This window comes from Mastomys coucha, unplaced genomic scaffold, assembly GCF_008632895.1.
Source record: "Mastomys coucha isolate ucsf_1 unplaced genomic scaffold, UCSF_Mcou_1 pScaffold5, whole genome shotgun sequence".
NCBI lineage: Eukaryota > Metazoa > Chordata > Mammalia > Rodentia > Muridae > Mastomys > Mastomys coucha.
The window spans coordinates 83,385,617-83,411,974 of NW_022196911.1; the positions used below are offsets into that span (position 1 = coordinate 83,385,617).

General features: G+C 49.0%; 1 protein-coding gene across 16 annotated transcripts; it reads left to right on the plus strand.

The window, feature by feature from the left end:
• Nucleotides 1-2,170: 2,170 nt before the first annotated feature.
• Nucleotides 2,171-26,313, plus strand: Septin4 (septin 4). 16 transcript variants are annotated; one of them, XM_031354394.1, is made up of 15 exons: nucleotides 2,178-2,360; nucleotides 2,526-3,822; nucleotides 4,444-4,488; nucleotides 5,927-5,934; nucleotides 18,917-19,213; nucleotides 19,533-19,626; nucleotides 20,007-20,093; nucleotides 20,732-20,855; nucleotides 24,531-24,665; nucleotides 24,780-24,897; nucleotides 24,987-25,088; nucleotides 25,270-25,366; nucleotides 25,459-25,621; nucleotides 25,759-25,858; nucleotides 26,092-26,313. In XM_031354394.1, the coding sequence occupies exons 1-15, from the start codon at nucleotides 2,328-2,330 to the stop codon at nucleotides 26,149-26,151; spliced, it is 2,760 nt and encodes a 919-aa protein (XP_031210254.1). In that variant the 5' UTR covers nucleotides 2,178-2,327; the 3' UTR covers nucleotides 26,152-26,313. The 16 variants fall into 16 exon arrangements, 13 of the variants coding, with proteins under 13 accessions (XP_031210254.1, XP_031210252.1, XP_031210253.1 ...); XM_031354396.1 differs by lacking the exon at nucleotides 2,178-2,360 and having other exon boundaries at nucleotides 2,907-3,017; nucleotides 3,634-3,822; XM_031354395.1 differs by lacking the exon at nucleotides 2,178-2,360 and having other exon boundaries at nucleotides 3,411-3,526; nucleotides 3,634-3,822.
• The last annotated feature ends 45 nt before the right edge of the window (nucleotides 26,314-26,358 follow it).

Below are 26,358 nucleotides of genomic sequence, written 5' to 3' on the forward strand. Positions count from 1 at the left end.
GGGGGGGGGGGGGTTAAAACAGATACTGATATTTAGGTCCTAACCCAGAGTTATCTGGTTATTTGCAGTTATATGAGAGCCTTTAAAAGCTCTCTAGGAGCAGGGAAGGCTGCTGTTCTGGGACTAGAGAGATGGCTCCAGCAGTTAGCAGCACTTAGTCATCTTTCACAAGACTCAGGTTTAGTTCCCATCACCCACATGGTGGTTTACAACCACCCCTAACCCAGTGCCAGGGGGTCAGATGCCTTCTTTGAGCTCTTTGGGTATGAGGCACATGGTAAACATATATACATAGCGAACAAAATACTCATAAAATAAATATACCAGAGAAATAAAAAAAAAATGGCTCTCCTAAGGAGGGCACAATAGAGTATACAGACATAATAGCATATATAAAGATGATATATATATATAGGGTGTTTATTGTAGCATTGTTCATAATACTGAACTATTGAAAATAACCCAAGTGTCCAATAATAAAAGACTTGTTTAAAAATTATGAAATAGTAATTGGGCCGTGGTGGTGCACACCTTAAATCCCAGCCCTTGGGAGGCAAAGGCAGGTGGATTTCTGAGTTTGAGGCCAGCCTGGTCTACAGAGTGAGTTCCAGGACAGCCAGGGCTACACAGAGAAACCCTGTCTCAAGAAACCAAGAAAAAAAAAAAACTTATGAAATAACCATAAGTGAATTCATTCAAAATCCTATTATAGATATAGATTGGCATGGAAACATACCTATGACATATGAAATAGTGATCGTAGTAATATTCTAGTAGGTGTAATTGGATTCTACTATAACTTTATAATATCCACATATGGGAAATACAGAAAATACTTGTTAACTAATAAATTAGGGAAGTTTGATCCTGTTATATAATTTCAAGTTTTTGTTTTTGTTTGTTTGCTTGTCTTTGTTTTTGTTTTTTTGGTTTTTTGAGACAGGGTTTCTCTGTATAGCCCTGGCTGTCCTGGAACTCACTCTGTAGACCAGGCTGGCCTCAAATCCAGAAATCTGCCTGCCTCTGCCTCCCAAGTTCTGGGATTAAAGGCATGCACCACCACTACCCAGCAATTTCAAGTTTTTGTAATTCTTTGCAAACTCCTTTAATTGGGGGGAATAGAGAGAGTTTAGAAATATTTAAAATTCAAGTCCTTGGAGAGATTAAAATGCCATTATAATTAACCATAAACCTAATTAATTTTATCATAACTCATTTGAAGAAAAACTAACAAGAGAATGGTCAGTGTAGTGCACAAAAATATGAAGGTAGGGCTGGAGAGATGGCTCAGTGGTTGAGAGTATAGCTGCTCTTCTAGAGGTCCTGAGCTCAATTCCCAGCAACCACATGGTGGCTAACAACCATCTGTAATGGGATCTGATGCCCTCTTTTAGACAGCTACAGTGTACTTACATATAATAAATAAATCTTTAAAAAAAAAGTCTAGCCTGAGCTACATGAGATGATGTTTCAAAAGAGAGAGGGGAGGGATGAAGAGAAAAGAGAAAGGATGAATATCTGAATCTAGCTGATTGCTAACAAGAAGATCATTAATGAGAAGGGACATTAATATTTATTGTGTGATTCTCATGTATGAGGCAGTAGTTTTCAGATTGAAACTAAGACTCTGGTTAAGTCATGCCCAGGGTGCTCAACCAGTTGTTGACCAAACTAATTCCAGATCCTTACTATGATACTATATGTTCCTGGAATAATGAGAGAATTTCTGACTTGAGTAACCTAGGTTTTGACCCTAGAGTCAACCAAACCATTCATGAAACTTGGAAAAAGCTGGAGCTCCATCATCATCATCATCATCATCAATCATCATCATCATCATCATCATCAATATCAATTCCTAAGTAGCAATTTCAAACAAGGTGGGAGTAAATCTGTACATCACAAAAGGTACCTTGTTCAAGCTGAGCTAGCACAGCCTGATTAACCTGTGAGGCTGACTTCATAACCCTCAGATAGTCAGGAGTCCCTGAGAACTCCTAGAATCCAGGACGAATAAGGAAATTCCCTCTGTACACAGAAATCCTGATTTTTCTTAAGAACTTTGCCAAAGGCTATTGTCAAGTCCAAAGACAGAGTTACTTTCCATCTGGGGAGTGATTCTCCATGAAGAATTGTCACTGTAAAACAAGATGTTTACTAGGAAGCCCCTTTTATGACATCATCAGACAGAGATTGTAAAGAGGACTTTGAGACACTCTTAGAACAGCTGCCACTTCCGAGGAGGACCGAGAACAACAGCTCTGAAAACAATGAGGGTAAACACTCATGCTTAATCGGGATCCTGAAAACAAGCCCGCTTATAAAACATGGCGTCTAACCAGAAGGCCACAGTCTATCAGGTATACAAGACAAATAAAAATGGGTCCAAGGTAGCCGTTTCTTCCCACAGAGGGGCTGAGGTCACTACCTCCACTCCTCAGCGGGGACATGGATATTATTCCTCAAGCCAGCGAACTGCTGCTGCTGTCTCCCTGAGTCCTCCTCCTCCTCCTCCTCCTTCCCAGAAAAGAGCCGAAGCTGCATCCACCACTCACCATTCAACATCAGACTACCTACGCTCTGTGTCCCCACAGCCAGGGCCTGGCCTCTCTGCAGTCTCCACTTCACGGGGAACTGAGACCCGAACAAGAACAGAGATGCCCCGCCATCACTGTACACTTCACTCTCCACATCATTCTCCTCATCACTCTCCTCATCGAAAGAACCAGTCAGTCCAGACGATGTCCTCCCATCTTGCAGGAGTGCATCGGAACATCAGTCCAGTCAGGGAAGAGTCAACACGAAGAACTGAGAACAGGCCAGGGCATGAGGTTGGCCATCATTCCTCTATGACCTCTGACACAAAATGCCGTCACTTGTCTTTTACTGGAGAAAAAGAGGAGGACCCACCCTCCAAGGTCCAGAACCCCCACGGGGTTAAAGTACCCCGTAGGACTTCAGCTCACCCGAAGGATGAAGCTATACAAACAGAGCCCAACCGAAGAACTACTGCTGAGGTCAGATCTTCAAGAAATGTCTCTGTCCAAGAGCATGGCATTCGCGTGGCTAGTAACCCTCAGATAGTCATTAGGAAGATCCCTCCCCAGGAATCAGAAGTTTGTCACAGCTCAATACTTTCAGAACCTAAGACCTCGCAAAAGAACATGAAAATGTCATCAGGCCTCAAACTCTCTGTCCTTAGAGATTTAGATGGGCCACCCCGAGCTCCTCCTCCTCGACCAGAGCGTTCTGTCTGTATTGAGACCAAGCCCTCCCCAAAGATTTTAGTATCTGAAACGGAGCCCACTATGAGGTCCCCAACCCGAGAACGTGAGGTCGGACGAAAGGTGACCATCTCCCCAGGAAAACAGTCGATGCAATCACCTCATCGTGTGACATGTCAAACAGTGTCTGAAGGCGCCTCTAAGTCTCCCCTCTATCCAGAGTTTTCTCCAAAGCCTTCCAACCAAGCCCCGTCAGCCTTTGAGTTGACCCCTCGGCCTTTGCCCCCTAGGTCCTTACCTAGGTATGGACCTGATTGCTCCTGGTGGGCCTTACTGAATCCTAAAGTTGAAATGCCCCCAGACCAGTCATCAATATTTGATTTTGAATCTAAGTCGCCTCCTCCCCTAGACCCTTTAGAGTCCTTTTATGAAATGGACCCAACCCCTTTCTGTGAGGACTTGATGTTCCAGAGAGACAAAGCAAGCCTACCGCCATCCCCGAAGGAATCTCTGTACCGAGTACCATTGACAGAAGTGCCAAAGACCCTGAAGTACACCAGCAAACAACCCATTCAAGGGTTCAGTGCTTTCTTCCTGGGTATGTGAAGAAGCAAGCAGTCCAGCCGCAGCCCACATTTAGTGAAATGGGATGTTGGTTGTGATGGGCACGAAAGCACCTGCTCTTCCTTCTGGGCCCTAAAGGCTGCCTTCCTGCTAGTGCCAAAGTTGGTTCTATCTTGGAGCTCAGTGCTCCATGCCTTGCCTGCCAGCTTCAGTGAGCCCCAAGCTGCTGGCATCAGAGCAGATGGTTAAATCGGGAGTTGAGCATTGACTCTGAACAGGCATTGCAACTTAACTCTTTCGTTAGGGGAGAGAATGGACTGCAGGGTCAGAAGTGAATTCCTCAGAGTGGAAATAAAGAACTGAGGCAGGGTGAGGGCTGGTAAGCCTGTTAAAAAACAAACAGGAGCCTCAGGTAAATACTGTGGTTTTTAAAGTAGAGTAGTTGGGGCCCACATGGGCTGGGTCACAGGCTTCCAGGAGGCAGAGAGCTTTAAAGTGCACAGAGGAGGTGGAAGAGGGACAGTGGGTGCAAGGTACCCAGTCTTAGGTGGAAGGAGAGTAAAAAGGGTTAAGGGCTAAAAAGACTTTCTGGTGGAGGCATGGAGGGAGGATGACGTTCCACACACAGGAAAAAGCAAGTTTCTGTTACTTTCAGATGTTTCCGAGGAAATGTACAACCGGATCCTCTGGTGGCTGAAAGGTCTGTGTTTTCCCTTCTGGGGAGGGGGGGGGGGCGCTTATGGAAGGCTTCGGGGGAGGGTGAGAAGACAGGTGATAGGGTGACCTCTGTGTTTGTCCTGAATGCTAAGACTGTCAGAAAATTAAATGCTAGTGTTTAGACCTAAATGAGCAGTAATTCTTTTTCACCTTAAATTCCGTTACTAGTCATCCATTTCAGAATGTGAACCTTTTTCATTTTCAACAGTATCCTTCTAATGAGAACTCACATCTGGGAAAGAGAACAATTCAAGCCCTGTGGTCTTACCTACTGTGGATTGGGGTTTTTGTTTGTTTTTGAGACAAGGTCTTGTTTTATAGCCTTGGCTAGCATTGACCTTGCTAGGTAGACCTGAATGACCTTGAATACATACAGATCTGTCTGCCTCCAGAGTGCTTGGACTAAAGATGTATGCCACCATCCATACCCAGCTTTTAAGATTTAATTTATTTGCCAGGCAGTGGTGGTACACACCTTTAATCTCAGCACTTGGGAGGCAGAGGCAGGTGGATTTTTGAGTTTGAGGCCAGCTTAGTCTACAGAGTGAGTTCCAGGACAGCCAGGGCCACCCAGAGAAACCCTGTCTAGAAAAAAAAATTTAATGTATTTGATGTGTTTGGTCTTTTGCTCATGTACCTCTGTGCCCAAGAAGGCCAGAAGAGGGTATCTGATCCCCTGGAACTAGATTTACAGACAGTTGTGAGCTGCCATGTGGTTGCTGGGAATTGAACCTGGATCCTCTGCAAGAGTACCCAGTGCTTAAACACTGAGCCATCCCTCCAACCCCCCAATCATGTGTTTTAAGGGTAAATCACCAAAACAAGACAACCTGCTTCGAAGTCACGCCCATTGTTGAATCCCCAGTGATTCCGGTTAAGGGTTCAGAACTCTCTTCAAGCCCTCCCTCACTTGTTGTCCTGGTAGGATCTCTAGGCCTACTCACAGCTCACTCCGCCCCCCATACCAGTAGGTCTTGCCTTTGTCTCTGGAATCATTAACACCTTCTTAGATCCTTTGCTCTGAATTGTGCTTGGGCTCAGACCTCCAAGAGTGTCTTGGTAGCATAGAGTTCTTGCTGTAAGAATTATGGCATAATAAGCCCTTGTCCTTTTTATTAATGGGACACAGGACAAGGCTGTGGATGATATTCCTGGGGAGGAAAGAGCCCTGTGCACACACTCCAACCCCAAGTCGTACTCCCATTTGGAGGGCCTGACCAGTGTGAGTAGCATTATGTGTAAAGCATCATGAACACTCAGCAAATGGTAGCTGCAGTTTTTTAGGGCTCTAGGAAGGGACTTGGTCTAGGCTAATCCTGTATCTTTAGTAACACACTGTTTTTCCCCCTCATGTTGACACTTCCTGAATTCCATTTGTTGCCCGCCTCCGGAAATGCCTGGCTTCTACTTTGTTTTGACAGATGAGGAGGTAAGAATCCTTGTGGGAGATGACTTCTAGTCCAGCATCTTAACCCCTTATCTAATTCCTACTCCTGCCCTCTAATGGGGCCGGTGTGGAAGGAGACAGAACTACATGTGGTTAGTAGGTTGTGCACTGCACAAAAGGGCACTGTGCAGGGGTATTTGTACAAAAATGTTCCATGAACTAAAGTTGCAGTTTTGAAGAGAAAGTGAAGATCTTTCACCCCATGCTCCAGGGGAAGACTAGGTAGCTATGGGTTGGATAATTCTCCATCTGGCTCTTCCCTCTCCTGCCTAGGGCACTTCAGAAAGGGGTCGCCTTTCTGGGTTACACACTATTTGAGTCCTCAGGTTGGAGAAACATAAAGTGGGCTCTGCTCTTGGCAGTCCTGTGTCCTAAATTTGGCAGTGTCCTGATTTTGCAGCCCGTTGACTGTTCCCTTAAACACTTGTGCTCTTCTTGGTCCACGTTTGATAAGATGGTCAAAGCTCTTCCACTCTTTTCTTTGACTACATTCCTCTCTTAACCCAAAGCCGAGCAAAATTCTCTAGTGAGTCCCATGCATGGCTGGCTGACCCGGGATGAACAGTTGACTTGAGATAGAAACAAGGGGGACAGCAAGAGCTCAGATAACAGAACAGCTGGGGCAGGGGGAGTGTCCAGGAATGCAGCTGCCACCCCCTCTGCCCCAGGCCCTAAGCTCAGCTGTAGGTGGGAGAAGGCACTCTTAGAGATTATTTCCAAGCAAAGCAGGAAGGTCCTTTTTTCTCTGCTTTCCTTCCATCCCATACTGCTCCTTCATTCCATAGACGGTTACTCAGATGTCTGACACTCTGCTAGGCACTAGTATATATACACGCGCGCGCGCACACACACACACACACACACACACACACACACTTTGCTTTGAGATACTGACTACACAAATGGGGAGATAAGACATGGACAGGGAGAAAAAAAACAATATATAAATAGATACTAGTCTGTGCTCAGATACCCAAACAAACAACAGGCTGAATGAATGAATGCTCTTGATGGGGCTTAGGCAATGGGGAGCCAGGAGGAGGGGAAGTAGAGGGGTAGCTACAGCTTCCTTTCGGAGGCCAGAGGGAGATATCTTAATAGATATCTTAATACAAGGCTATACCTTTGAAAGGGGTACTGTTTTCTTTGGTTCAAGATTTGATGCCTGTGTCTAAGCAAGCTTCTCTCCATCCTCCCCACCAGCACCCCCTTTTCTGTGCATCTTGTTTTAGTTTAGGAAGTCAAAAGTTCTGGCAGCAGAATGACTTCTTCCCAAAATAGCTCTTATCCTGTCTGGATAATTACAGCTCTTCAGCCCTGCTCAGTAGCAAAGCTGCTCCCCAAAGCTGGGAAGAGAGGTTCTCAGGCAGCTGGGCCGGTCTCCTTTGGTTCTCTAGAGGTAGGGTTTGCACAGAGTTGGGCAAAGTAGTCTCCATGAAAAACCAGTTCTCACAGCCTGTCCTTTCAGATTACATAACCCTCAGGCAGGCCCAGGATGGAGACTCTGTGGTCCTGGTATGCAAGGACCCTGATTTGGGAGGACTTGACCATAGTGACTGCTCCAGATTCCATTCCCAGCAGGAATTCTCTAGTGGCTCAACCCCAGTGGCTGGCCCATGGAAGGCAATATTTGTCTCTGAATACTCAACTGTGAAGCCTCCAGGTCCACAGCTATGGAGAATACTGAACTTCATAAGCCCCTCTGGGTCTGCAGCTGTGGATAACGCCAGATTCTGCCCATGACTCTGTTAATCTCCTGCATGACTCCTTAAGGTCCTTTTGTTTAGGAATGAGATTGTGAAATGCTTCTTACCCATGGATTGAGATGATAGGGGTTGGAATCTCTCCAGAGAAGATGGGGCTAAACCAAGGGGAGCATTCCTATCGGATGTGTACTAGGAGATCTCAAGAAGTAGGCCAGAGAAACTGACTTCTCCTTTGGTCCGGAAATAACGCATCTTTTGATAAGATGGGCTGCGATGCCTCTGATGGACAGGGGGTAACTTGCCTGGATACTGGACCTCCTGGCCTCTGGATGTGACTTCTCAGGCTCTCAGAGGATGAGGTGGTTTCCTTCTTGCCGCATCTATCAATTATGCAAGAAACCAATGCTGGAAATTAGGGCAGTTACCAGAGGAGGCCCTCTCAGTGGTATCCAAGACAGACTTGCAATGTCTTTAGGGTCACATGTCATTTGATCCCTGGAGGAGAGGGTTGTCAGATTCCTGTTGACTTCTGAACCCTGGGGGAGCTCTGCTCTGAGGCACCTTATTTACAAAGGAAAGCCCCTAGTCTCTTAGGAACCCAGGAGTGTCTGCATTCATGAAGGAGGCTCAGAATCCTACAATGCGAAGTATTTGAAAGGAATCCTGGGAACTCTCTTTCTCACTTCCCCAGTCCTCTTGCCTTGTATAGAGCAGTGGTTCTCAAGCTTCCTCATGCTGTGGCCCTTTAATACAGTTCTTCATGCTGTGGTGACCCCCAACCATAAGATTATGTTTGTCGTTATTTTTATAACCCTACTTTTGCTACTGTTACAGATTGGAATGTAACTGTCTGTGACTTCCGATGGTCTTAGGTGACCCCTTGCAACCCACGGGGTTAGGACAGCTGTTCTACCTGGTGGTTGAGAGGATAATTTCAGGAGCATAGAGCAGTATGGATGAAAATGAGGCAGGGTGCCTCCGAAACCCTTTCACAGCAGCTTGGCCCCACTACACAGCCTCTTACCCCGTCAGGTGGCACATTGGTCATTTGCACCTGTCCCAGGCAGCCACTTCTGGAGCAAGATGAACAGCTGGTAGCTTCTGGCCATGACTTGCTACTTTGGGGACAAGTTAGGTTGACCATTAGGGTCTATTACTGAAAGTCCTATTTCTCATGAACCCTTGTTAGTCCTGGACAACCCAGAAGTTGTGGAATGGTCTGTTTTAACACCAGCCTCTGGATATGGAGCTGAGGGGCAGATTTCCCAGCCTCACTGTAAGACCTGGGCCGCTGGCTCTTAACCCTATTGTAATAAGGGCAGGAAAATGTGATTCCTCCTTGGCTTTGATAGTGGAACTGAAGCAGCTAAACTTCCTTAGTTTTCTATTGTTAAAATAATCCCACAGAGGCACACACACCTTGGACTTCCTAGTATACGTTTTTCTTTTTTGTTTACCTAATTTATGTATTTTTGTCTGGAAGTATGTGGGTCAGTGTCCTACATTTGTACCCAGTACCCCGGGAAACCAGGAAAGGCATCAGATTACCGGAACTGGAGTCACATACAACTCTGAGCCATCATGTTGGTGCTGGGAATGGAACCTAGGTCTGAAAGATCAGCCAGTGCTCTTACTAATCAAGTTGTATCTCCAGACCTCCCCAATCCCATCAGTGGACCTTGAGAAGCTACCTGCTCTCCTGACTGGACTCCAATTCCAGTTCTTTGACTTATGAGTATTTTAGTGATGTCTGAGGTGATGGCTTTAGTAAGGAGAAAGACAGTGGGCTCAGGTGGAGCAGGAAGGTTGGCTTCAGGGGGCCGACTTGAGTGAAGAAGCAAGGAAGAAAACTCTTCATCCTGACAGCTGCTCAGCCAGAAGGCCGCTGTCCTGAGCAGTGGAGCCTGCCATGTCCCTTCACCCTCTGCTCAGCTGCCTTTGGTTCAGCTGCTGGGAGAGGGGCAGAAGGACAGCTGCTCCTCAAGGGTGGATAACGGCTTGGAGGAGGGGAACAGAATGTGAGTAATGTCTCTTAGTTCCTGAGAGAAGCCCCAGCACTCAGACTTGACTTGGAGGGACCAGTCTCTTCCTTGGTACAGCCACCATCGTCAAAAGTCACCTAAAAGTCTCTGTAGTGGCTGTTCGTGGGAATTTGTGTTGGTTGGTGTAAGACCAAGACCTGAAAAGCTGACCCCACAGGCGGCGGCAGCATATTCCCAAAGTCACTTTAGGGCATTACTCTGGCATTCTCGGCTCCCATTCTCTATACCCATCACACACGGGCACTCCTAATCCTCTGGAGGGAAAACATTTGAGGTAGCCACAGTTGGCAGCAGCTGGCTTGGTGTTGCTAATGTCCTCTTTGCAGATATAATAGCTACTGTTCATTTCAGTGGCTTTACCTTCTCATGTTACTGAATATTTCTAGCAACCTATGGCGTAGACATATTTTTTTTTCTCTGTTTCACGGATGAAGAAACTGAGAGTCTGAGCTTGTTTGTCAAAGCTGAAAACACCAAGAACTGTCTCATTCTACTGCCCCACAGTGCGGTACAGACACTCCTCTGTAGCCACATCTTCCTGTGAAGTAAGTTCTCAACATTTCAGAATGTCGGGAACAGTAAAGGGAAGGGTATTCCTGAGGGCAGCAGGTCACGCCTTCTCATGTGAGTGAAGAGGCTGACAGGAAGCCTGTGCTTGAGAGCCCACAGAGGGAAGGACACGTGCTGGGTCAGTGAAGTCTAGGCCCCGAAGGCTAGCCTATGCACTAACACCAGAACGGAAAATTAATTAGTGCACTGTTTTAGCTAGTGCGTATTGATTAGCCAGCTCCTGGGGGCAGGGCCCTGTTACCATCACATGACAGATTGTCTATTCCCAGGATAGAAGTCAGCAGAGGTTAAAATGGAAGACACATTCCAGCCCCCCCCCCAGGGGGTTTTGCTTAATTTGGTAGAGAACTGTATATACATACAGGTCACTTGAAAGGATGTGGACATCCAAGGACAAACAAAGTCTAGTGAAATGAGTCAGCAAGCCTTCTTGCACAGAAGCAGTTAGCCAGGGCGGGGGAATACTTTGACTCCGCATGACAAATACCTTGGTAAGTCAAGTTTCCATAGACTGCAGGGTACTGGCGTCCATGCCCTTAAAAGCTGAGGAGGTATTTAAAGAGAGGCTGGGAAGCCAGGAGAGTCAGACTGGTCAGGGAGTGATGACGTCAGAAGGCACGCCAAGCCCTTCCCACCTGGACCTCCTGGGATGGAAATTCCTGCTTTATGGAAATGGTTGGCCTCCAGCACCTTTGGAGCTTCAGAGCTGCTCTCTGTGTGTAGCCACATAATAGGTGCCACCCACATCTCAGTCCTGTTTGAGGAATGTGGGACTCGAGGTAGCAGCTGGGTGTGTGTGTGTGGGGGAAGGTAATGGGAGGGTGGGCTTAAGGGAGTTGTGTTGCTTGCTTCTGTACAGACTTACTTTGTTTTCCTTGAAAGACACACCCCTGCACCCAGCACTTTGGCTCCACCAGAGCTCTTGACTCTAGCATCAGTAAGTCATTCATTGGTGGCAGAAGGGGAGACGCTATTAGTTCTTGAACCACTCATTGGAAATGGCTACTGAGAGGCACCATTGTGACCTTTTGCCTATTATCATACAGAGTTGAAATACTGACTTCTGGTGTAAGCATTCCGTATCTTGGACTTGAACTTAGATCCTGGCTTGGCCCACACACGGTCTCCTTATGAAAAGGCACAGTAGAAGACTCTAGAGGACTGGATATCAGGCTGTGGCTCTGACTGCTGGCCTGAGTGATGTGATCCCCTGTCCCACACTCTCTGTTCCCCAGACGTTTGACTTTCCATGCTAGCAGTGCTCAGGGAATCGTACCCTAGTCAAGGGTACCAATGCTTACCTCTCTGGGTGATGAATTTCAAGGGAGACCCAGAGTGGATTGAGATGAAAGGGGTTAGGGCAAAGTGGGCCTTAGCACCTGACACTGGGAGGTGGGAAGGGTACTCGTATCATCTGGATCTGGGCTATGCTCTGACCCAGTATGGATCCTGCCCTGATCAATACAGAGAAAGAGCCAGAAATTGGGGGTGGGGGGTGGGAGAGGATCCAGTTTCCTTCAGTGAGGGAAGTAGAAGCCCAGGAAGATCAAGGGGCTTTTCAGCAGACATTGTTGCCATGGGATATATGCTAAGGCCTGGCTCTCACAGAGCCCTTTGAGTGCTACAGGGTTAGCCTACAGGTCTGTGGGAAAGGGATGGCTTAGCCTATCTTTAGCTGTTATTTCAGCCAGCTCGTTATAGTACCATAGTTAGAAGGGGACTGTGTGCCACTGACACCCATGCTTTTTGGCTTGGATCAGAGTTTTATGGTCTAAGGCTTCTCTTGGGGCTTTTCTCAAGGCAAGCTGGCTCCAACATGCCTCAAGACACGCAGGCCTCTGGACCCTGAGCAGCAAGTGGTACTGAAGAGCTGGGGGAGTCCAGCCACAGCTGGGGAGAAAGAAACCAGCCGAGCTGCCTTTTGAGATAGTTCTGGGTCCACACTCAGAATGGCTTAGGGCTTAGGATTTGACGGTAAAGGAAAACAAGACTTTGTGGTCAGGCCTGCTGTTCCCTTGTCTTACATGAATGTAGGCATATACACATGTGTACATGTGGAAACCAGGCCAGAGTTCAGCCTTGGGTGGTGTTCCTCAGGACAGCGTCCACCTTTGTTTTCAGACAAGCTCTCTCACTGGGTTCTGGGGCTTACCAGTTAGGTGACGCTGGCCAACCAGTGAGCTCCAGAAATCCACCAGTCTTTATGTTCCTCATGCTGGGATTATAGTAGGCCACCACACCCAGCTTTTTCTATGGATTCTGAAGATTAGGTTCAGGTCTTCCAGCTCACACTGATGTAGACTGAGCTACCTCAGCCCCGAGGATCTGTTTCCTTTGATGCTGATTTGTCCACACTCCCACCACATGACTAGAAAGACGATGATGTGCCTTACTGATGCTGCATTATTCAGGTGTATGCTGGTGGCCGGAGGCTGTAGGTAGCCCAAGGCTGACACTCAGATGGTTCAGCCACCGCAGGCTGCTGCTTCTGCAGACTTCCAACGCAGTGGATTTCCCCTTTTGTGTCTTTGCCTTTCTGGGTGCAGCTTGTGACCTCCTGTCTACCACAGACCTTCGTCTGGAACCTATGTATAGCTTCAGAGGGTCCCTCACTGAAGCCAAGCTTGCAGGCCCCTCACCACATGCCTCAGGGCCTCTTCATGGCTAAACTTGTGCCTTGTTCCCATCTGCCTCTGAGGCCTATAGAAGCATACAGCACACTTTCCGTCTACACTGCACCTATGTTTAGAAAGCCAGAAGGAACGCTTAGAAACTTAGGAACCTCCTAGTCTTATCCCTCTTAATTTTGAGGGTTGGAAACTGAGGTCTTGAGTTGGCTCAGTGAAGTGAGTTGCCTAAGGTCTCCCAGTTAGAAAGGTTTCTCCTCAGCTTGCTAGCTAGCACTTGTACTGAGAGAGCTATAGCTGTAGAACTCAGCTTTGCCTGAAGTATATTCAGGCAGAGGCCAGTCGGTCAACCTGCCCTTGGGGAAGGGTTTTTGGGGGTCAGGGAGGGACATGTTTCTGGAAACTTCCACAGGAGCCTGACCAGTTCAGACCCTACTTAACTCAGGAAATCCCTTCCCAACTCCCTGTTCCCAAGAAATTTACCTTTAGCTAGCCTCCACTCTGACTCTTCTGACCTTCTAATGCTCCCAGAGCTGCTAGGACTGTTTTTCATCTGCCTGTTGGATGAATGGCCTGCCTTGCTGGTTGTGCTCAACTGGCCTTTCCAGCGGCTCTCCTGACTCTGCTTTGCCCCAGGGCAAGGCTCCCCTTCCCTCTTAGAGCCATTCTGCCTCTTCCTTCCTGTCTACCAGCAGATGATCTCTGGATAATTTATGCAGCAAATCCTCTTTAATCTTTAATCTGGGGTCTTGAACAAAAGGAACCTGCCACTAACCTAGGTCTCTTTCACAGCTTGAGTGGAGGTGGGGAATGTCTGACATTTCCCTCATGGGAGGTGTAGTGTGGGTATGGGCAATGAGTAACTTGGATGTTCAGTCAGCTCACTCCCCTAAATCCTTGTTGAATCTCCCGGGGTAAGTAATGCTCACTCTCTCGCTCTCTCCTCTCTCCAACTCTTGCCACAACTCGCCCTCCCTGTGCAAAGGCAGTCTCTCTTCCAGGGATGCCAGGTGGGCTGGTTTATTTTTCCGTGGGAACTGACTAGAATTCCAGCGGTGCAACACTGCTTGGAGAGACTATTCTAGAAAAAGCAGTTGCCCGGTGCAGCCCTGGGTTTCAGTAGGAGCTCACGCAGGCACCCGTCGCGGCTGCAGAGGTACAGGCCCCGCCCCAGACCCGACTAGCCCCGCCCCACCCTGCCACCAGCGGACCGCACTCTTGCAAGGCTAGAGGGGGCCCCGCGGTGCAACGAGGTCGGCGCGCAGCTCGCACCACTGGTGGCTGCGGCGCTGTCCAGGAGGAGCTGGCCCGGCTCGGGCTGCAACCATGGTAAGGAGAGAGGACCAGCCGGAAACGCAGGGCCTGCCACTCCCGGGCTGCTCCGAGGGGACTCTCGGCGCTGCAGCCCTGGCTGGGCAGGGCGGGAGGTACTGTCCCCGGCTCCGGGTTCAGAGAAGGTACTGCTAGGGCTAGGCTCCGTGTCGCGGTTCTCAAGTTATTCCTTCTGAGCAGAACTGCTTTGAGTCGGCCGCGACCCCCAGGGTGCTGCCCAAGGTCTTGGAGGAAGGAATAGGTCAGTTTTTGTGGGAGGTGCTTGCTGGCGCCTCTGGTGCTGGAGAGGACGGCACTGATGAGGATGGTAGGGGGTCCCCCCCCACACACCCCCGGCCGTGCCGGAATCAGCTGTGTTACCTGGATAACCCTTCCTCACCTACCTGGGGCGCAGAGACCAGCACCAACTTCCTTTGGAAAACACAGAGGAAATCCGCAAACACTGCCAGCCTCACTAAAAGGGATGATGACAGAATGACCCACATCCCCTGGATCTTTCTCAGAGAGGAAGAGGCAAGTCCAGTCAGTGTCCTATTGTGCAGGGGTGTGATCAGCTCTAGCCCTTTGCCTCCCTGTCCAGAACCATGGGAAACATTCCTCCTGCTGCATCTACCCAGTCCCTGCAACTAGGTCCTTCTGCAGTGTGTGGGGGTTGGTGGTTGGGGGGGGGGGCATGGGAGGGGACTCATTTCTGCCACCTGCCTGTGAGAAGAAAAGCTGTAACCCCAGATAAAAGTTTTCACCCTTGGCTCTGAGGATGTCAGCTCCACTGCTGTTATCCTGCCAGAAACAGTGTTTGGGGGTCAGGGCTGCCAAGCCACACACCACCCTCTTCTTCCAAACCTTGCCTTCTGCCTGGGGAGACACAAGCTGTTTACGGCAGGAGGGGATTGGTGATCAGCCCACAGGGCAGGATGTTGGCTGTGAGCAGCTGCCAAAAGGGAACTCTCTGGGCCTTGTGGAATCAGAAGCCTTCAGGTCTAGAAAGGCCACCCTTTTGGGCTTTCGTCTTTCAAGCTGTGTCTAGGCAGAGGCCCAAGTTTTGGCCAGGAAGTGTTAGTGACCCTATGACCTACTCAAAAGGGGGTTCCTGGGAGAGGCCAAGTTGTGCTTGTTCTTATCCCAGTTCCCCAGCCTCCTGCCCACATGGGAGATGGACAGACTTGATTGCTCTAAGAAGCCTGGGGCGGCACTGATTATCCCCAGTGCTAAACCCAGCAGGAATCGGGGGAGGGGGCTTTTTCTGCCACACACTAAGTTCAGCTTGGCTTAGGCCACCCTGCTCTTTTCTAGCTAAAGATACCCCACACTACCAAAATGTCCATTTTCAGACCTCTACACTCACAACCAGCCAAATGCTTGGTGACTGGTTCACGTCAGGCCGCACTTCTGTGTTGTGTCTTGCCAGCAGAGGAGGTCAGTATCCTAGCTCCTTTGGAGCTGAGTATGGAGACCTCCAGCTGAAGAGCTCTAGGAAGCTTGAATTTCCACATGAAAAGAACGACAGGGCACTATTAATGACCAGTGTGTGACTTGAGACAAACTTGAGCTTCAAATCAGCTTGACATGTTTGTTACTTGGGAGTGCTTTCTCTCCTCAGTTGTCCTGGGAGAAAGGAAAGACAAGGACCTTAAAGCCCTAAACCTAAGACACTATTCAGTATTTCTGCCTCAGCTAGGAACATTGGCCTCCTGACTCCTACTGGATGCTCCATCTGTATACCTCCGCTAAGACCCCTCAATTGGTCTCTGGGATGCCAGCCTCCTTTGCTTTGAACCCATGCTCCTTAGAGACCAAGTGCTCTACTGATTTTGTGGAAGAGATAAGGTAGTGGGACATAGGTCTTTGTGAGTACAGAGGTCATGTATCTTTGGATGGCTGATGGCTGGGAGTCCATGGAGCAAAGACTCCTTTGTGGCTGTGTTTCCCTGCAGAGAAATCTAGCAGCAGTTTTCTGGACAATGGAGCAGCAGCAGCTTCTGGTTTGGAAAAAAACAATGGGATACTTGGGACGAAGTGTGGGGCCATTCCCATGGAAACTATATGCAAGGGGATTATTGGGCATTCCCACCCGTTTAAAGTTAAGGTAAAAGATGGAAGGGATTGGAATCTTCAGACCTAGGTTCCTTGGTTGGCCTTCGCTATGTGCTGATGGGCCAAGGAGTCACCTCAGGGATGGATCTATGTCCCAGTCCTCAAGCAGGCTTCAGGGTCCTTAGGGGTTAACAGGAGAAGCTAAGTGGATCAAGCCTGTGCGGCAGTCTTGTTGGGAGGTTGGTGCTGTGCCCACCAGGGTAGGAAGCAGGCAGGCAGCATGGGACAGCCAATCAGAGGAGGGAGCTGCAGAGGCTATAACTGACCCTGCTGCAGCTGAGCCGTCCTTGGAGGGTGGGGGCCCAGGGAAGAGGAGGGGAGGGGAGGGGAGGGGTGGAGAAGAACATTCCACAGAGACAAAGTAGGGTCAAAGAAAAAGGAGGAAGGAACAAACCAGGAAGCCAGATGACAACAGGAGCATCAAGACAAGCCTGTTTCTGTTCGAGTACCTTTGCCTGGAGATAAACTTAGCCCTAGAGCTTGCTTGACAGGGTTCTCAAGTGTGGGGCATGAACCATTCACTGGGATGGCAAGGGAACTCTGTTCCCAAGGACGGGACTGAAGCTGGGGTAAGGTGGTGCTCGGGGAGATGGGTCAACCTAAGTGGGGTTTCCATTTGGCTTTGACTGGCATAGGGGCTCAGAGCTGGAAAATGGTTTGGTCCCTGGCAAAGCTGGAGGAGGTGGATAGACAGATGGGCAAAGAACCTAGTGCCTTAAACTCGTTGTCTGGAGTCCTTTGGCCTTCCCCATGCTGGTGTACCATCAGGCCCGGCAGGGAAGATGGTGGTGCTGGGATCCTTGTAGCTCTGCTGGAAGACTCTGTGGGTTTGGGATTTCCATCAGTGCTTCCCAGTCTTTGGTGCCCCAGAGAGAACACAGTCTTTTCACAAATGCTTATCAAGACCCCCCAGATCAACTTCTGGGTCACCATGGGGTGGTCCAGGGAGAATTTCCAGAATTGCCCAGACTCATTAGCTGCCAGACAACAAGAGCCACTCCAACCTTTCTCTGCTGCTGTATAATTAATTTGGCCAAGCTGGGACACTCGAGAGTGAAAGGGGCAACAGTTAAACATTCTACCAGGCCAACAAGCATAAATGGGGCTGTATGGTTAATGCGTTGGCCCTCAGGTACAGTGGGCCCAGGGAGCCGTAGTCAGCCTTACCTTAGCGTAGCCTCTTGGGGGCACTAAGGTTCTAGTTTCCTCTCTCCTGTCCAAGCAGCCCCTGAAGACTGATGACCAGCAGGTGTAGGGACCTGAGTCATACAAGACTCTCCCTTCTAACCTCTCCTTCTGTGTCTCTTCTAGCATAAACCTGGCAGTGTGCATGTCTGTCCCTTTCACTTCTGGCCTTCGCAAAATGGTGCTATTCAGGAAGGCTGTGGCCATCTTACCTCTCTTGCTTTGGCTGAGACTTCACAGTGGTCTAGGGTAGCCCCGCCGGCTTGGCCAATCCCCAGAGGGTGACTCAGCCTCTGCAGCTGGCCCTTGTCCATTGTCTGGGGGTGGCACGTGGGTGTTGTGAGGCAGAGATGAGCCCAGCACTGCCAGGCACCCCACAAAGAATGCTGACCCCAAAAAGGAGAGGGGAACTCTTAGGAAGCTTATGGCTATGGAGGCGCTAAGGGTAAGACTAGAGGAAACCTCTTGACTTCCATGTCGAGGGTAGAACAGGCTTCTGCAGGGAAGCCAGCCCGGTCTCTTCTCTGCACCCCACATTCGTGGTTCTTAGATGAGACCATAACCTTTCCTGTACTGCTGAGTTCAGGGAGAAGGGGCATATAGGCAACTAAGGGGTCCCTCCCCAAGATGTCGCTGCCAGTGTCTGGTGCATGCTTAGAGAGGGAGGTCTAGCCATACTTCAGCCTTCCCAGGCCTTTTCGGTGTTTCCTTTATCCCCTCTCACCTGGCTGTGCCTGGTTGCCCTCCATATTTAGCATCCACAGGGCAGGAGGAAGGTGTTACTCTTCAAATCTGGGGTCTAGGCCAATGTTGGGCACAGCTCGTCAGCTAGAGTAAAAGTAGGGTCAGTGGGCCTAAAGCCCAGGCAGCACGCCTGGAAATAAGTACCTGTAGTAGAATATGCATATAGGTCCCCAGATCCCTGACCAGCTGTGACAGGCTCTGAACTGTCTGCTGACTTTTTATTTCCCTGGAGGACAAGCCCCCTCCCCACACCCTGCCCACCAGCATCCCCTCCTCTTCTGAGTCTGCACTCCTCTTGAGCGGCACACCGTCTTCTCCTCCTCCTCCTTTTACTCTCAGTCTGACTTCTTTGCTCTCCTCTGGGACTGATGCTGGCCCCTGACTAGGGCAGACAGACCTCCAACAGTGGCAGCCGCAGTCATGACCTGCTAGGAGAACAGGGCTTTGTAGGGCTGAAGTCTGAAGCCCTTTCCAGTCTCTTGGCTTGGGGAGGCTAGTGAGCAGGTGTGTGCGGGGCTAGATGTGAGCATGTCCTCTGGCTTTGCTGCTGTTCCTTTTAACCACACGTACTTTTCCTTCTTTCTTTTTCACCTTCTGTCTTTTGCCTCAATCTTCCCATCCTGCCCTCTTCTGCCATTCCCACCTCCTCTACCCCAACCCCCAGATCAAGCACTTCCTGGAGGACAGCAGTGATGATGCTGAACTGAGCAAGTTCGTGAAGGATTTCCCAGGAAGCGAACCCTATCACTCAGCGGAGTCCAAGACAAGGGCGGCTAGGCCCCAGATCTTGGAGCCAAGGCCCCAGAGCCCAGACCTCTGTGATGATGATGCGGAGTTTAGAGCCACCTTGTGGCCCCAGCCCTCTGACAGTCAGCAGTACTTCAGTGCCCCAGCCCCTCTCAGCCCTTCCTCCAGGCCCCGCAGTCCATGGGGCAAGCTTGATCCTTATGATTCCTCTGAGGTAGAGACTCCAGCCCTGCCTTTGCTACTCAGTGGGTGGGTGCTGAAAGATCCAGGGAGGAGGGGGGCAGGAAGAGAGCCTAGGGTAGGTGTGTGGGCATGTGCATTAAATGTGTCAAGAGGACCGTTCTGCATCAGCCCCGGCTCTGTGGTTTCTGCCTTGAAGGCACTGGAAACTCAAAGTAACAGTAGGGACTGAAGACCTGTCTAGAGGCCTCAGATGGGAGCTCAGACGATGAGGCCAAGACCTAGAAGAGGAAGAGGAAGACGAGTGACGGAGCTGCTTCTCACACTGATGCATTATGTCTCCTGTACACTAGGATGACAAGGAGTATGTGGGCTTTGCAACCCTCCCCAATCAAGTCCATAGGAAGTCTGTGAAGAAAGGCTTTGACTTCACACTCATGGTGGCAGGTAGGAAGGGTCGAGGCTGGGGTGGGCATGGGTATTTCCAGTGGATTTGATATGTGTGGCTCAAGAGTGCATGGGGAGGCAAAGAATGAACAACAGATGACTCTGTCCTGTTTTGCAAAGTCACGTAAGGCATGGCCCCAAATGCAGATTCAGGAGAAGAAGATGCTCTTGACTCACAGTTTTCTAGAACTTACCCCCTTCCCTGCTACCTTGGGCAGTCTCTGGGCTTCATTCACTCAAGAAAGCTGTATAAGTTTCCAGCTCTGAAATACTGTGCTCTGACTGATCTAGCTCGCATTGGCAAGGCAGTGGTTTTCCCAGATCTTGATCAGGTGCACCTTACCTTCTGAGTTGGTGCCCTCTGTCTTCTCTTCCATCAGGAGAATCTGGTCTGGGTAAATCCACTCTTGTCAACAGCCTCTTTCTCACGGACTTGTACCGGGATCGGAAACTGCTCGGTGCCGAAGGTAAGGGAAGGAGAAAGAAACTGAACTTCCCACAGGTGAAGGAGATGGGTCCCTCCTTGGCATGCTGGAAGCCCTGGGCTTCCTGGAGAGATATATGGCTTCTTTCCATAGACCTATCTGGCCTGGCAAGTTCACCAGCCAGCTCCCTAAAGATCTGGGTGCTGTGCTGGGCGTGGTGGCTCATGCCTTTAATTCCAGAACTCAGGAGGCAGAGGCAGGCAGAGATCACAATGAATTCTAGGCTAGTCTGGTCTACAGAGAGAATTCAAGGCCAGTCAAGGCTACCCTGTCTTGCAGAAGGTTGGGGTGGGGGGAGCTGATAAAAAGATTTAGGTGCCAAGGCAGGGCAGGGACCAGAATCCTGATTTTTGCATGAGTTTCTGACCCCTAAAGGATTCCAGGAATCCAAGAAAAAAGCCTGGAGCATAGAGGAGGCTGGGGCCAGAGCCAACAGCCACCGGCATTTCCTGTGTTGGGAAATGTGTTTTTTGCTGGTTCCCAGGGAACAGGCCCTCAGGCGCCCGGGGGTGAAAGGGAGGCTGTCTGGGCAGCAGAGCTAGCTGGGGTGGGCTTTTGGGGGTGGGGAGTGCTGAGCAAGACCATGCCCTTGTCCTTGCCTCAGTTTCCCTCTTTTCCAGAGCGGATCATGCAAACCGTGGAGATCACTAAGCATGCGGTGGATATAGAAGAGAAGGGAGTGAGGCTGCGGCTCACCATTGTGGACACTCCAGGGTTTGGGGATGCAGTCAACAACACAGAGTGGTATGTCTGACCAAGTAGAGCCCCAGCTGCCCTTGTCCCACCCACATACTGCATGCATCTACACAGGTCACACTCGGTCACAGACATAGTCAGATTTGCTAGGAGGAAGAGGCCAGTGAGTGACCTTATTGGACAGCTGGGTTCCTTTAGCTGGACAGCTGTCTCTTCTGTAGGAGTGAGAGAAAAAGGACTGGGATGAATGGTTTTGTTTACTTTTGAGACACTCTTACTATGCAGCCCCAGCTGGTCTGGAACTTACTATGTAGGCTGGGCAGACCTTGACCTCAGATATCTGCCTCCCAAGATCTTGAATTTTTTTTAAGATTAGGGTCTCTTGGTGTATAGCCTTAGACTCGATGTGTAACTCAAGCTAGCCTTGAACTCAGTGGTTCTCTTGAATTAGCTTCCCAAGTGTTGGGACTGCAAGCATGCGTTACTGTGCATATAGTTCTATGATGTGAGCACTCACCAGTGAACAGCCTGAAAAGAGCAATCGCCCCTGAGCACGTGTAGGTGCAATGTGAACACCACCATCCCTCCTTCCTTTCTTTTCCCCAGTTATTTAGATGCTGCAAACAGATCTTGTTTAAGGGGAGAAGAAGGGAGGCGTGAAGGAAAGAAAAGCAAAAGAGCAGAGGGGAAAAAAAAAACAGTAAGGGAACTCCAGGATGCCCCATGGTGCATCAGCAGCAGCCCTGTACTCTGGAGCTGCTGGCAGGACCAGTTCCAGGCCAGGCTCAACCATGAAGCCTGACTTATATGAGATTCTGTCTCAAAAAAAAAAAAAAAAAAAGTGGAGAAAGAGATAGGGGAGGGGTGGAGGGAAGAAGAAAAAGAAGAAACTCTAGGCGACTTTCAGACTACCTAACAAAAGAAAGGTGGTTTTGATAGATGCATCACACAAGCACATACCTTAGCTTTTTTTTTTCCCCATGAACTAGAGAAATGCTTAGGTAATGGTCACACATAAATGAGTAAGTGCAGGCAATGGACCAAAAAAGGCAGGAGAAAAGAGTGGTGTGTTTGATGAAGGAATTGGGCAGATAGTACTAAGAGCACAGATCTTGATTGACACTTAGCAACTGCATGGTCTTGAGCAAATGGTTGCAATCTCTTTCCTCATGGAACACAAGAACAAACAAAAAGCCCTCCAAACAACAACAACAATCCAGCTATTTCTACATCATCTGTTTGATCTGAAAATAACCCAGAGTGGCGCCTATGCATTTTAGCAATGGTAACTTCAGGGCCAGCAACAAGATTTGTGGGTCCCGTTCTTATAATTTTAAGAATTTCAATATGATAGCAGAAGAATATCAGGCCGAGCATGGTCTTACTGAGTACAGATTCCCGTGTGACTGCACAGGCTGTTATATCCATGGTGCTAGCCCTGAGTAACTGTCTTACTGACTAGCTGGACCCTCACAGGCCTTTCTAAACCCTCATCACCTGCTTTATCATCATGCCATGTGGCTGTCCTCACAGGTAACTGGCTTGATGTCAGCTTTGTGTAAGCCTTGACTGGGCAGCCATCTCTTATGTTCTTGCTCTATCTAGCATGTGCTAGTTTGTGGGTCATGGTCTTGTGGTTTCCATCAGTGTTTCGGATGGACTGGGGATGACCATGTTGTCAACATCTTTCCTGCGCTAGCAGTATGTCTCAGTGGACAGCTTGTCCAGAAATTCCAATCCCAGCTAGTACCTGCTTCCCACTGGAGAAGGTACCACTTTCAACCCGCTTACCTCCTTTTCCTTTTAATAAACAATTTCCATTTCAGTAAGAATTCCCTTTCGGTAATAATAGTTCCCAGATGATTTTACTTTAATGTTTATAGTGTACCTCCATAGATACTGAGTTAGTCAACCAGGAGAAATAAATGAATCACAAACATATGCAAAGGTGGACATTTTTAGGGATGCAGAACAAATATCTTCATCCCTGAGAGGCATACACCCTGGTGGTAGTGGGGGAGCAGAGGGAGAGTCATTTTGTAGCAAGTTGCACCAGTCAGGTAACGAATGGGTGGGTCAGGCCATGTGTAGTTACTGACACTGAGCTGGAAGTCACAAAGCCAGGGACTCAAGTGGCAGAGGACGTACTAGCTCAAGGATCTTGAGGAGATCTCTCAGAGGATTCTGGTCTAATTTGTGTATAAAATGAGACTGCTGAGCCCAAAGTGCCGATGTCACAGCAGTGAGGACTAAACTAGATAACAGAAGAGCAAAAGACCTGAAAATCCAAGGGTTTTTTTTTTTTTTTTTTTTTTTTTTTTTTTTTTTTTTTTTTTTTTTTTTTTGGTGGGGTGGGGGGAGTTGAGACAGGGTTTCTCTGTAGAGCTTTGGCTGTCCTGGAACTCACTCTGTAGACCAGGCTGGCCTTGAACTCAGAAATCCTCCTGCCTCTGCCTCCCAATTGCTGGTAATCCTGGCAAAAGTAAAGTTCTTAAAACATGCATACATACATACACACACACACACACACACACACACACAGGGAGGGGGGCATTGTTCATTGTTTAACTGTGGGGGACAGACTTGGGGAAACATTTCATTAGGTGATTTCATCATTGAATGAACATCATAGAGTCTATTAACACAGAGCCAGATGTTGTAGATCCCTTACTGGGACAAGAGACTAAACATAAGATAAATGAGGCTGCTGTTGGCCTAACAGCAGTTGTTTTACAATAAACATTTTTCATATGTAGAAAGCATATATTGCCGGGCAGTGGTGGCACACGTCTTTAATCCCAGCACTTGGGAGGCAGAGGCAGGCAGATTTCTGAGTTGGAGGCCAGCCTGGTTTAGGATAGCCAAGGCTACATAGAAAAATCCTGTCTCAAAAACAACAAAAAAAGCATATATTATAATACATTATAGTGAATGAAATGGCAGCTATTTGTCATCCCTATTAAGTGATACACATTTTTTTTGTGCTACAGTTAAAAATAATTTTTATAAATGTACCGTCAGGGTGCATGGTGTGTTTGTGCTGGGGCATGCATATGGAGATGAGAGAAAAACACCTGAAGCCAGTTTTCTCCTTTCATCTGTGTTCCTGGGGTTTCCCACACATCTTGTAGGGCAAGTATTCTTAGAAGTGAGGGCTCTCATCAGCTGTGTGCTGTTTTCCATGCCTGGTAGCACATGTGTGTCACTCATGGGTTTTAGGATGTTACAATGGTGATTGTCCGAGCTCAGTTATCTTGTGGGACTAATGAAATCTATGGATCTCATGGTTGATGGAAACATTGCTTCATGGTGGATGCCTGTGTAGTAATATACATATGGCTGTACAGTGGGAAGCATTGTACATTGCTATAGTCAGAGACACCATCATGGGACAACTGGGTCTTGGATAAGAAAGACAAGAGGGTCTGGAGGGACAGAGGCTCTGAGGCTGGACCGTGAACTCAGAATTTCCCTGGTTTCTAACTGGTGCTCAACTGCTGCCCCTTGGCTATCCTCCTGTGCCTGGTCACCCTCAGTCCCTTTTGCTCCTCAAACTAGTATTTATTAAATTACCTGTGTACCCCGTCTAATTTTCTCTCAAGATACTCCCATCCTACTCAGGTATTTCCCTGGAAAAGTAGTAAAGCAAAACATGGCTCAAGCCAGACTTTCCCAGGCAGCCCCCACTCCCACAGTGTCTCTACATGTCTGTCCTTGCCCTAGCTGGAAGCCTGTGGCTGAATACATCGACCAACAGTTTGAGCAGTATTTCCGAGATGAGAGTGGCCTGAATCGCAAGAACATACAAGACAACAGGGTGCACTGCTGCCTGTACTTCATCTCACCCTTTGGCCACGGGTATGGTCTGAGCCTGAGGCTCCTGGCACCACTGGGGTCTACTAAGGGAACAGGCCGAGAGCACCACGGGGCAGGGCCGCCACTAGAGGGTGGTCACTGATTCCTGTTCCCCAGGCTCCGGCCATTGGATGTTGAATTCATGAAGGCCCTGCATCAGCGGGTCAACATTGTGCCTATCTTGGCTAAGGCAGACACACTGACGCCTTCTGAAGTGGATCGAAAGAAATGCAAAGTGAGGGAGGCTAGTGGAGGGAGGGGGTCAGGTGGGCTTCTAGAAAGGATGGGGTACCCAGAACTGTGGACCCCTCATCTGTTTGCCAGATCCGGGAGGAGATTGATCACTTTGGAATCAAGATCTATCAGTTCCCAGATTGTGATTCTGATGAGGACGAGGACTTCAAATTACAGGACCAAGCCCTAAAGGTGGGGGTGCCCTAGGGTGGCCCTATCTTGTTTCTGCTGAGAAGAGGGGAGGAGAATTCTATACAAGGACAGACTGTTGGGGTGGAAGAGGACCCTGTCATCTTAGAGCAAAGCAGAAGACCCAAGTGGAAAGGTACAGGGGAGATCAAGAATGCTGACAGGCAACCATAACTTCTCTTAGGAAAGCATCCCATTTGCGGTGATTGGCAGCAACACTGTGGTAGAAGCCAGGGGGCGGAGAGTTCGAGGCCGGCTCTACCCTTGGGGCATCGTGGAAGGTAAAGCTCTGAGCTTGTGACCAGAGTACCCTTGCCCTTAGGGAGCTCTTCTTTACCTATGACCCTGGCTGACTCCTAGCCTTGCTATGCAGTGGAAAACCCAGGTCACTGCGACTTTGTCAAGTTGAGGACAATGCTGGTGCGTACCCACATGCAGGACCTAAAGGATGTGACCCGAGAGACACACTATGAGAACTACAGGGCACAGTGCATCCAGAGCATGACCCGGCTAGTAGTGAAGGAACGGAATCGCAAGTATGACCAGGAGCCAGGACAAAGCTGGCCAGGGGAATCCCAAGTCCTCCCCTTATTACTCTGCAGGCCCCAATCTTCACTCAAGTTGGTGCTGGGGTCCCCCCAACCTTACTACCCTCCTTTCCCCCTCCCTTCAGCAAACTGACAAGAGAGAGTGGTACTGACTTCCCTATCCCTGCTGTCCCACCAGGGACAGATCCAGAAACTGAGAAGCTAATCCGGGAGAAAGATGAAGAGGTGAGAGCGATGCACTTTGGCTGTTGGCCTGGGAAGTCCCCCACTTGATAGGTCTCATTTTCTCTTGGCTTGGGAATAGAAGGACCTAGCCTTATGCTCTGGTACATATGTGGGATGTTGAATGGTTCTGCCAAAGCTCCAGACTCCAGGGATTAGAATCTGGGGACACTTCTTCAATACAGTAAGGCTCTTCCTATCCAAACACCTTGTATTGATGTATGTGCCTATTTCAGCTGCGGCGGATGCAGGAGATGCTACACAAAATCCAAAGACAGATGAAGGAGACTCACTAATTGGCTTTTGGATCTGAATATTTAAATCTTTTCTTCCTGCCCATGCCAGCCTGTACTCCCTTGCATCAGCTCTGCTCAGGACCCCCGCTGCTCCTACCAGTTCGCCTTATATCCCTGCTGACTTCTCAGAGACTCAGAGGAAATAAACTAACCTATATGTCACTTCAGTTGTCTCTGTATTTTTACCACTTCCTGGAAACATAGCCC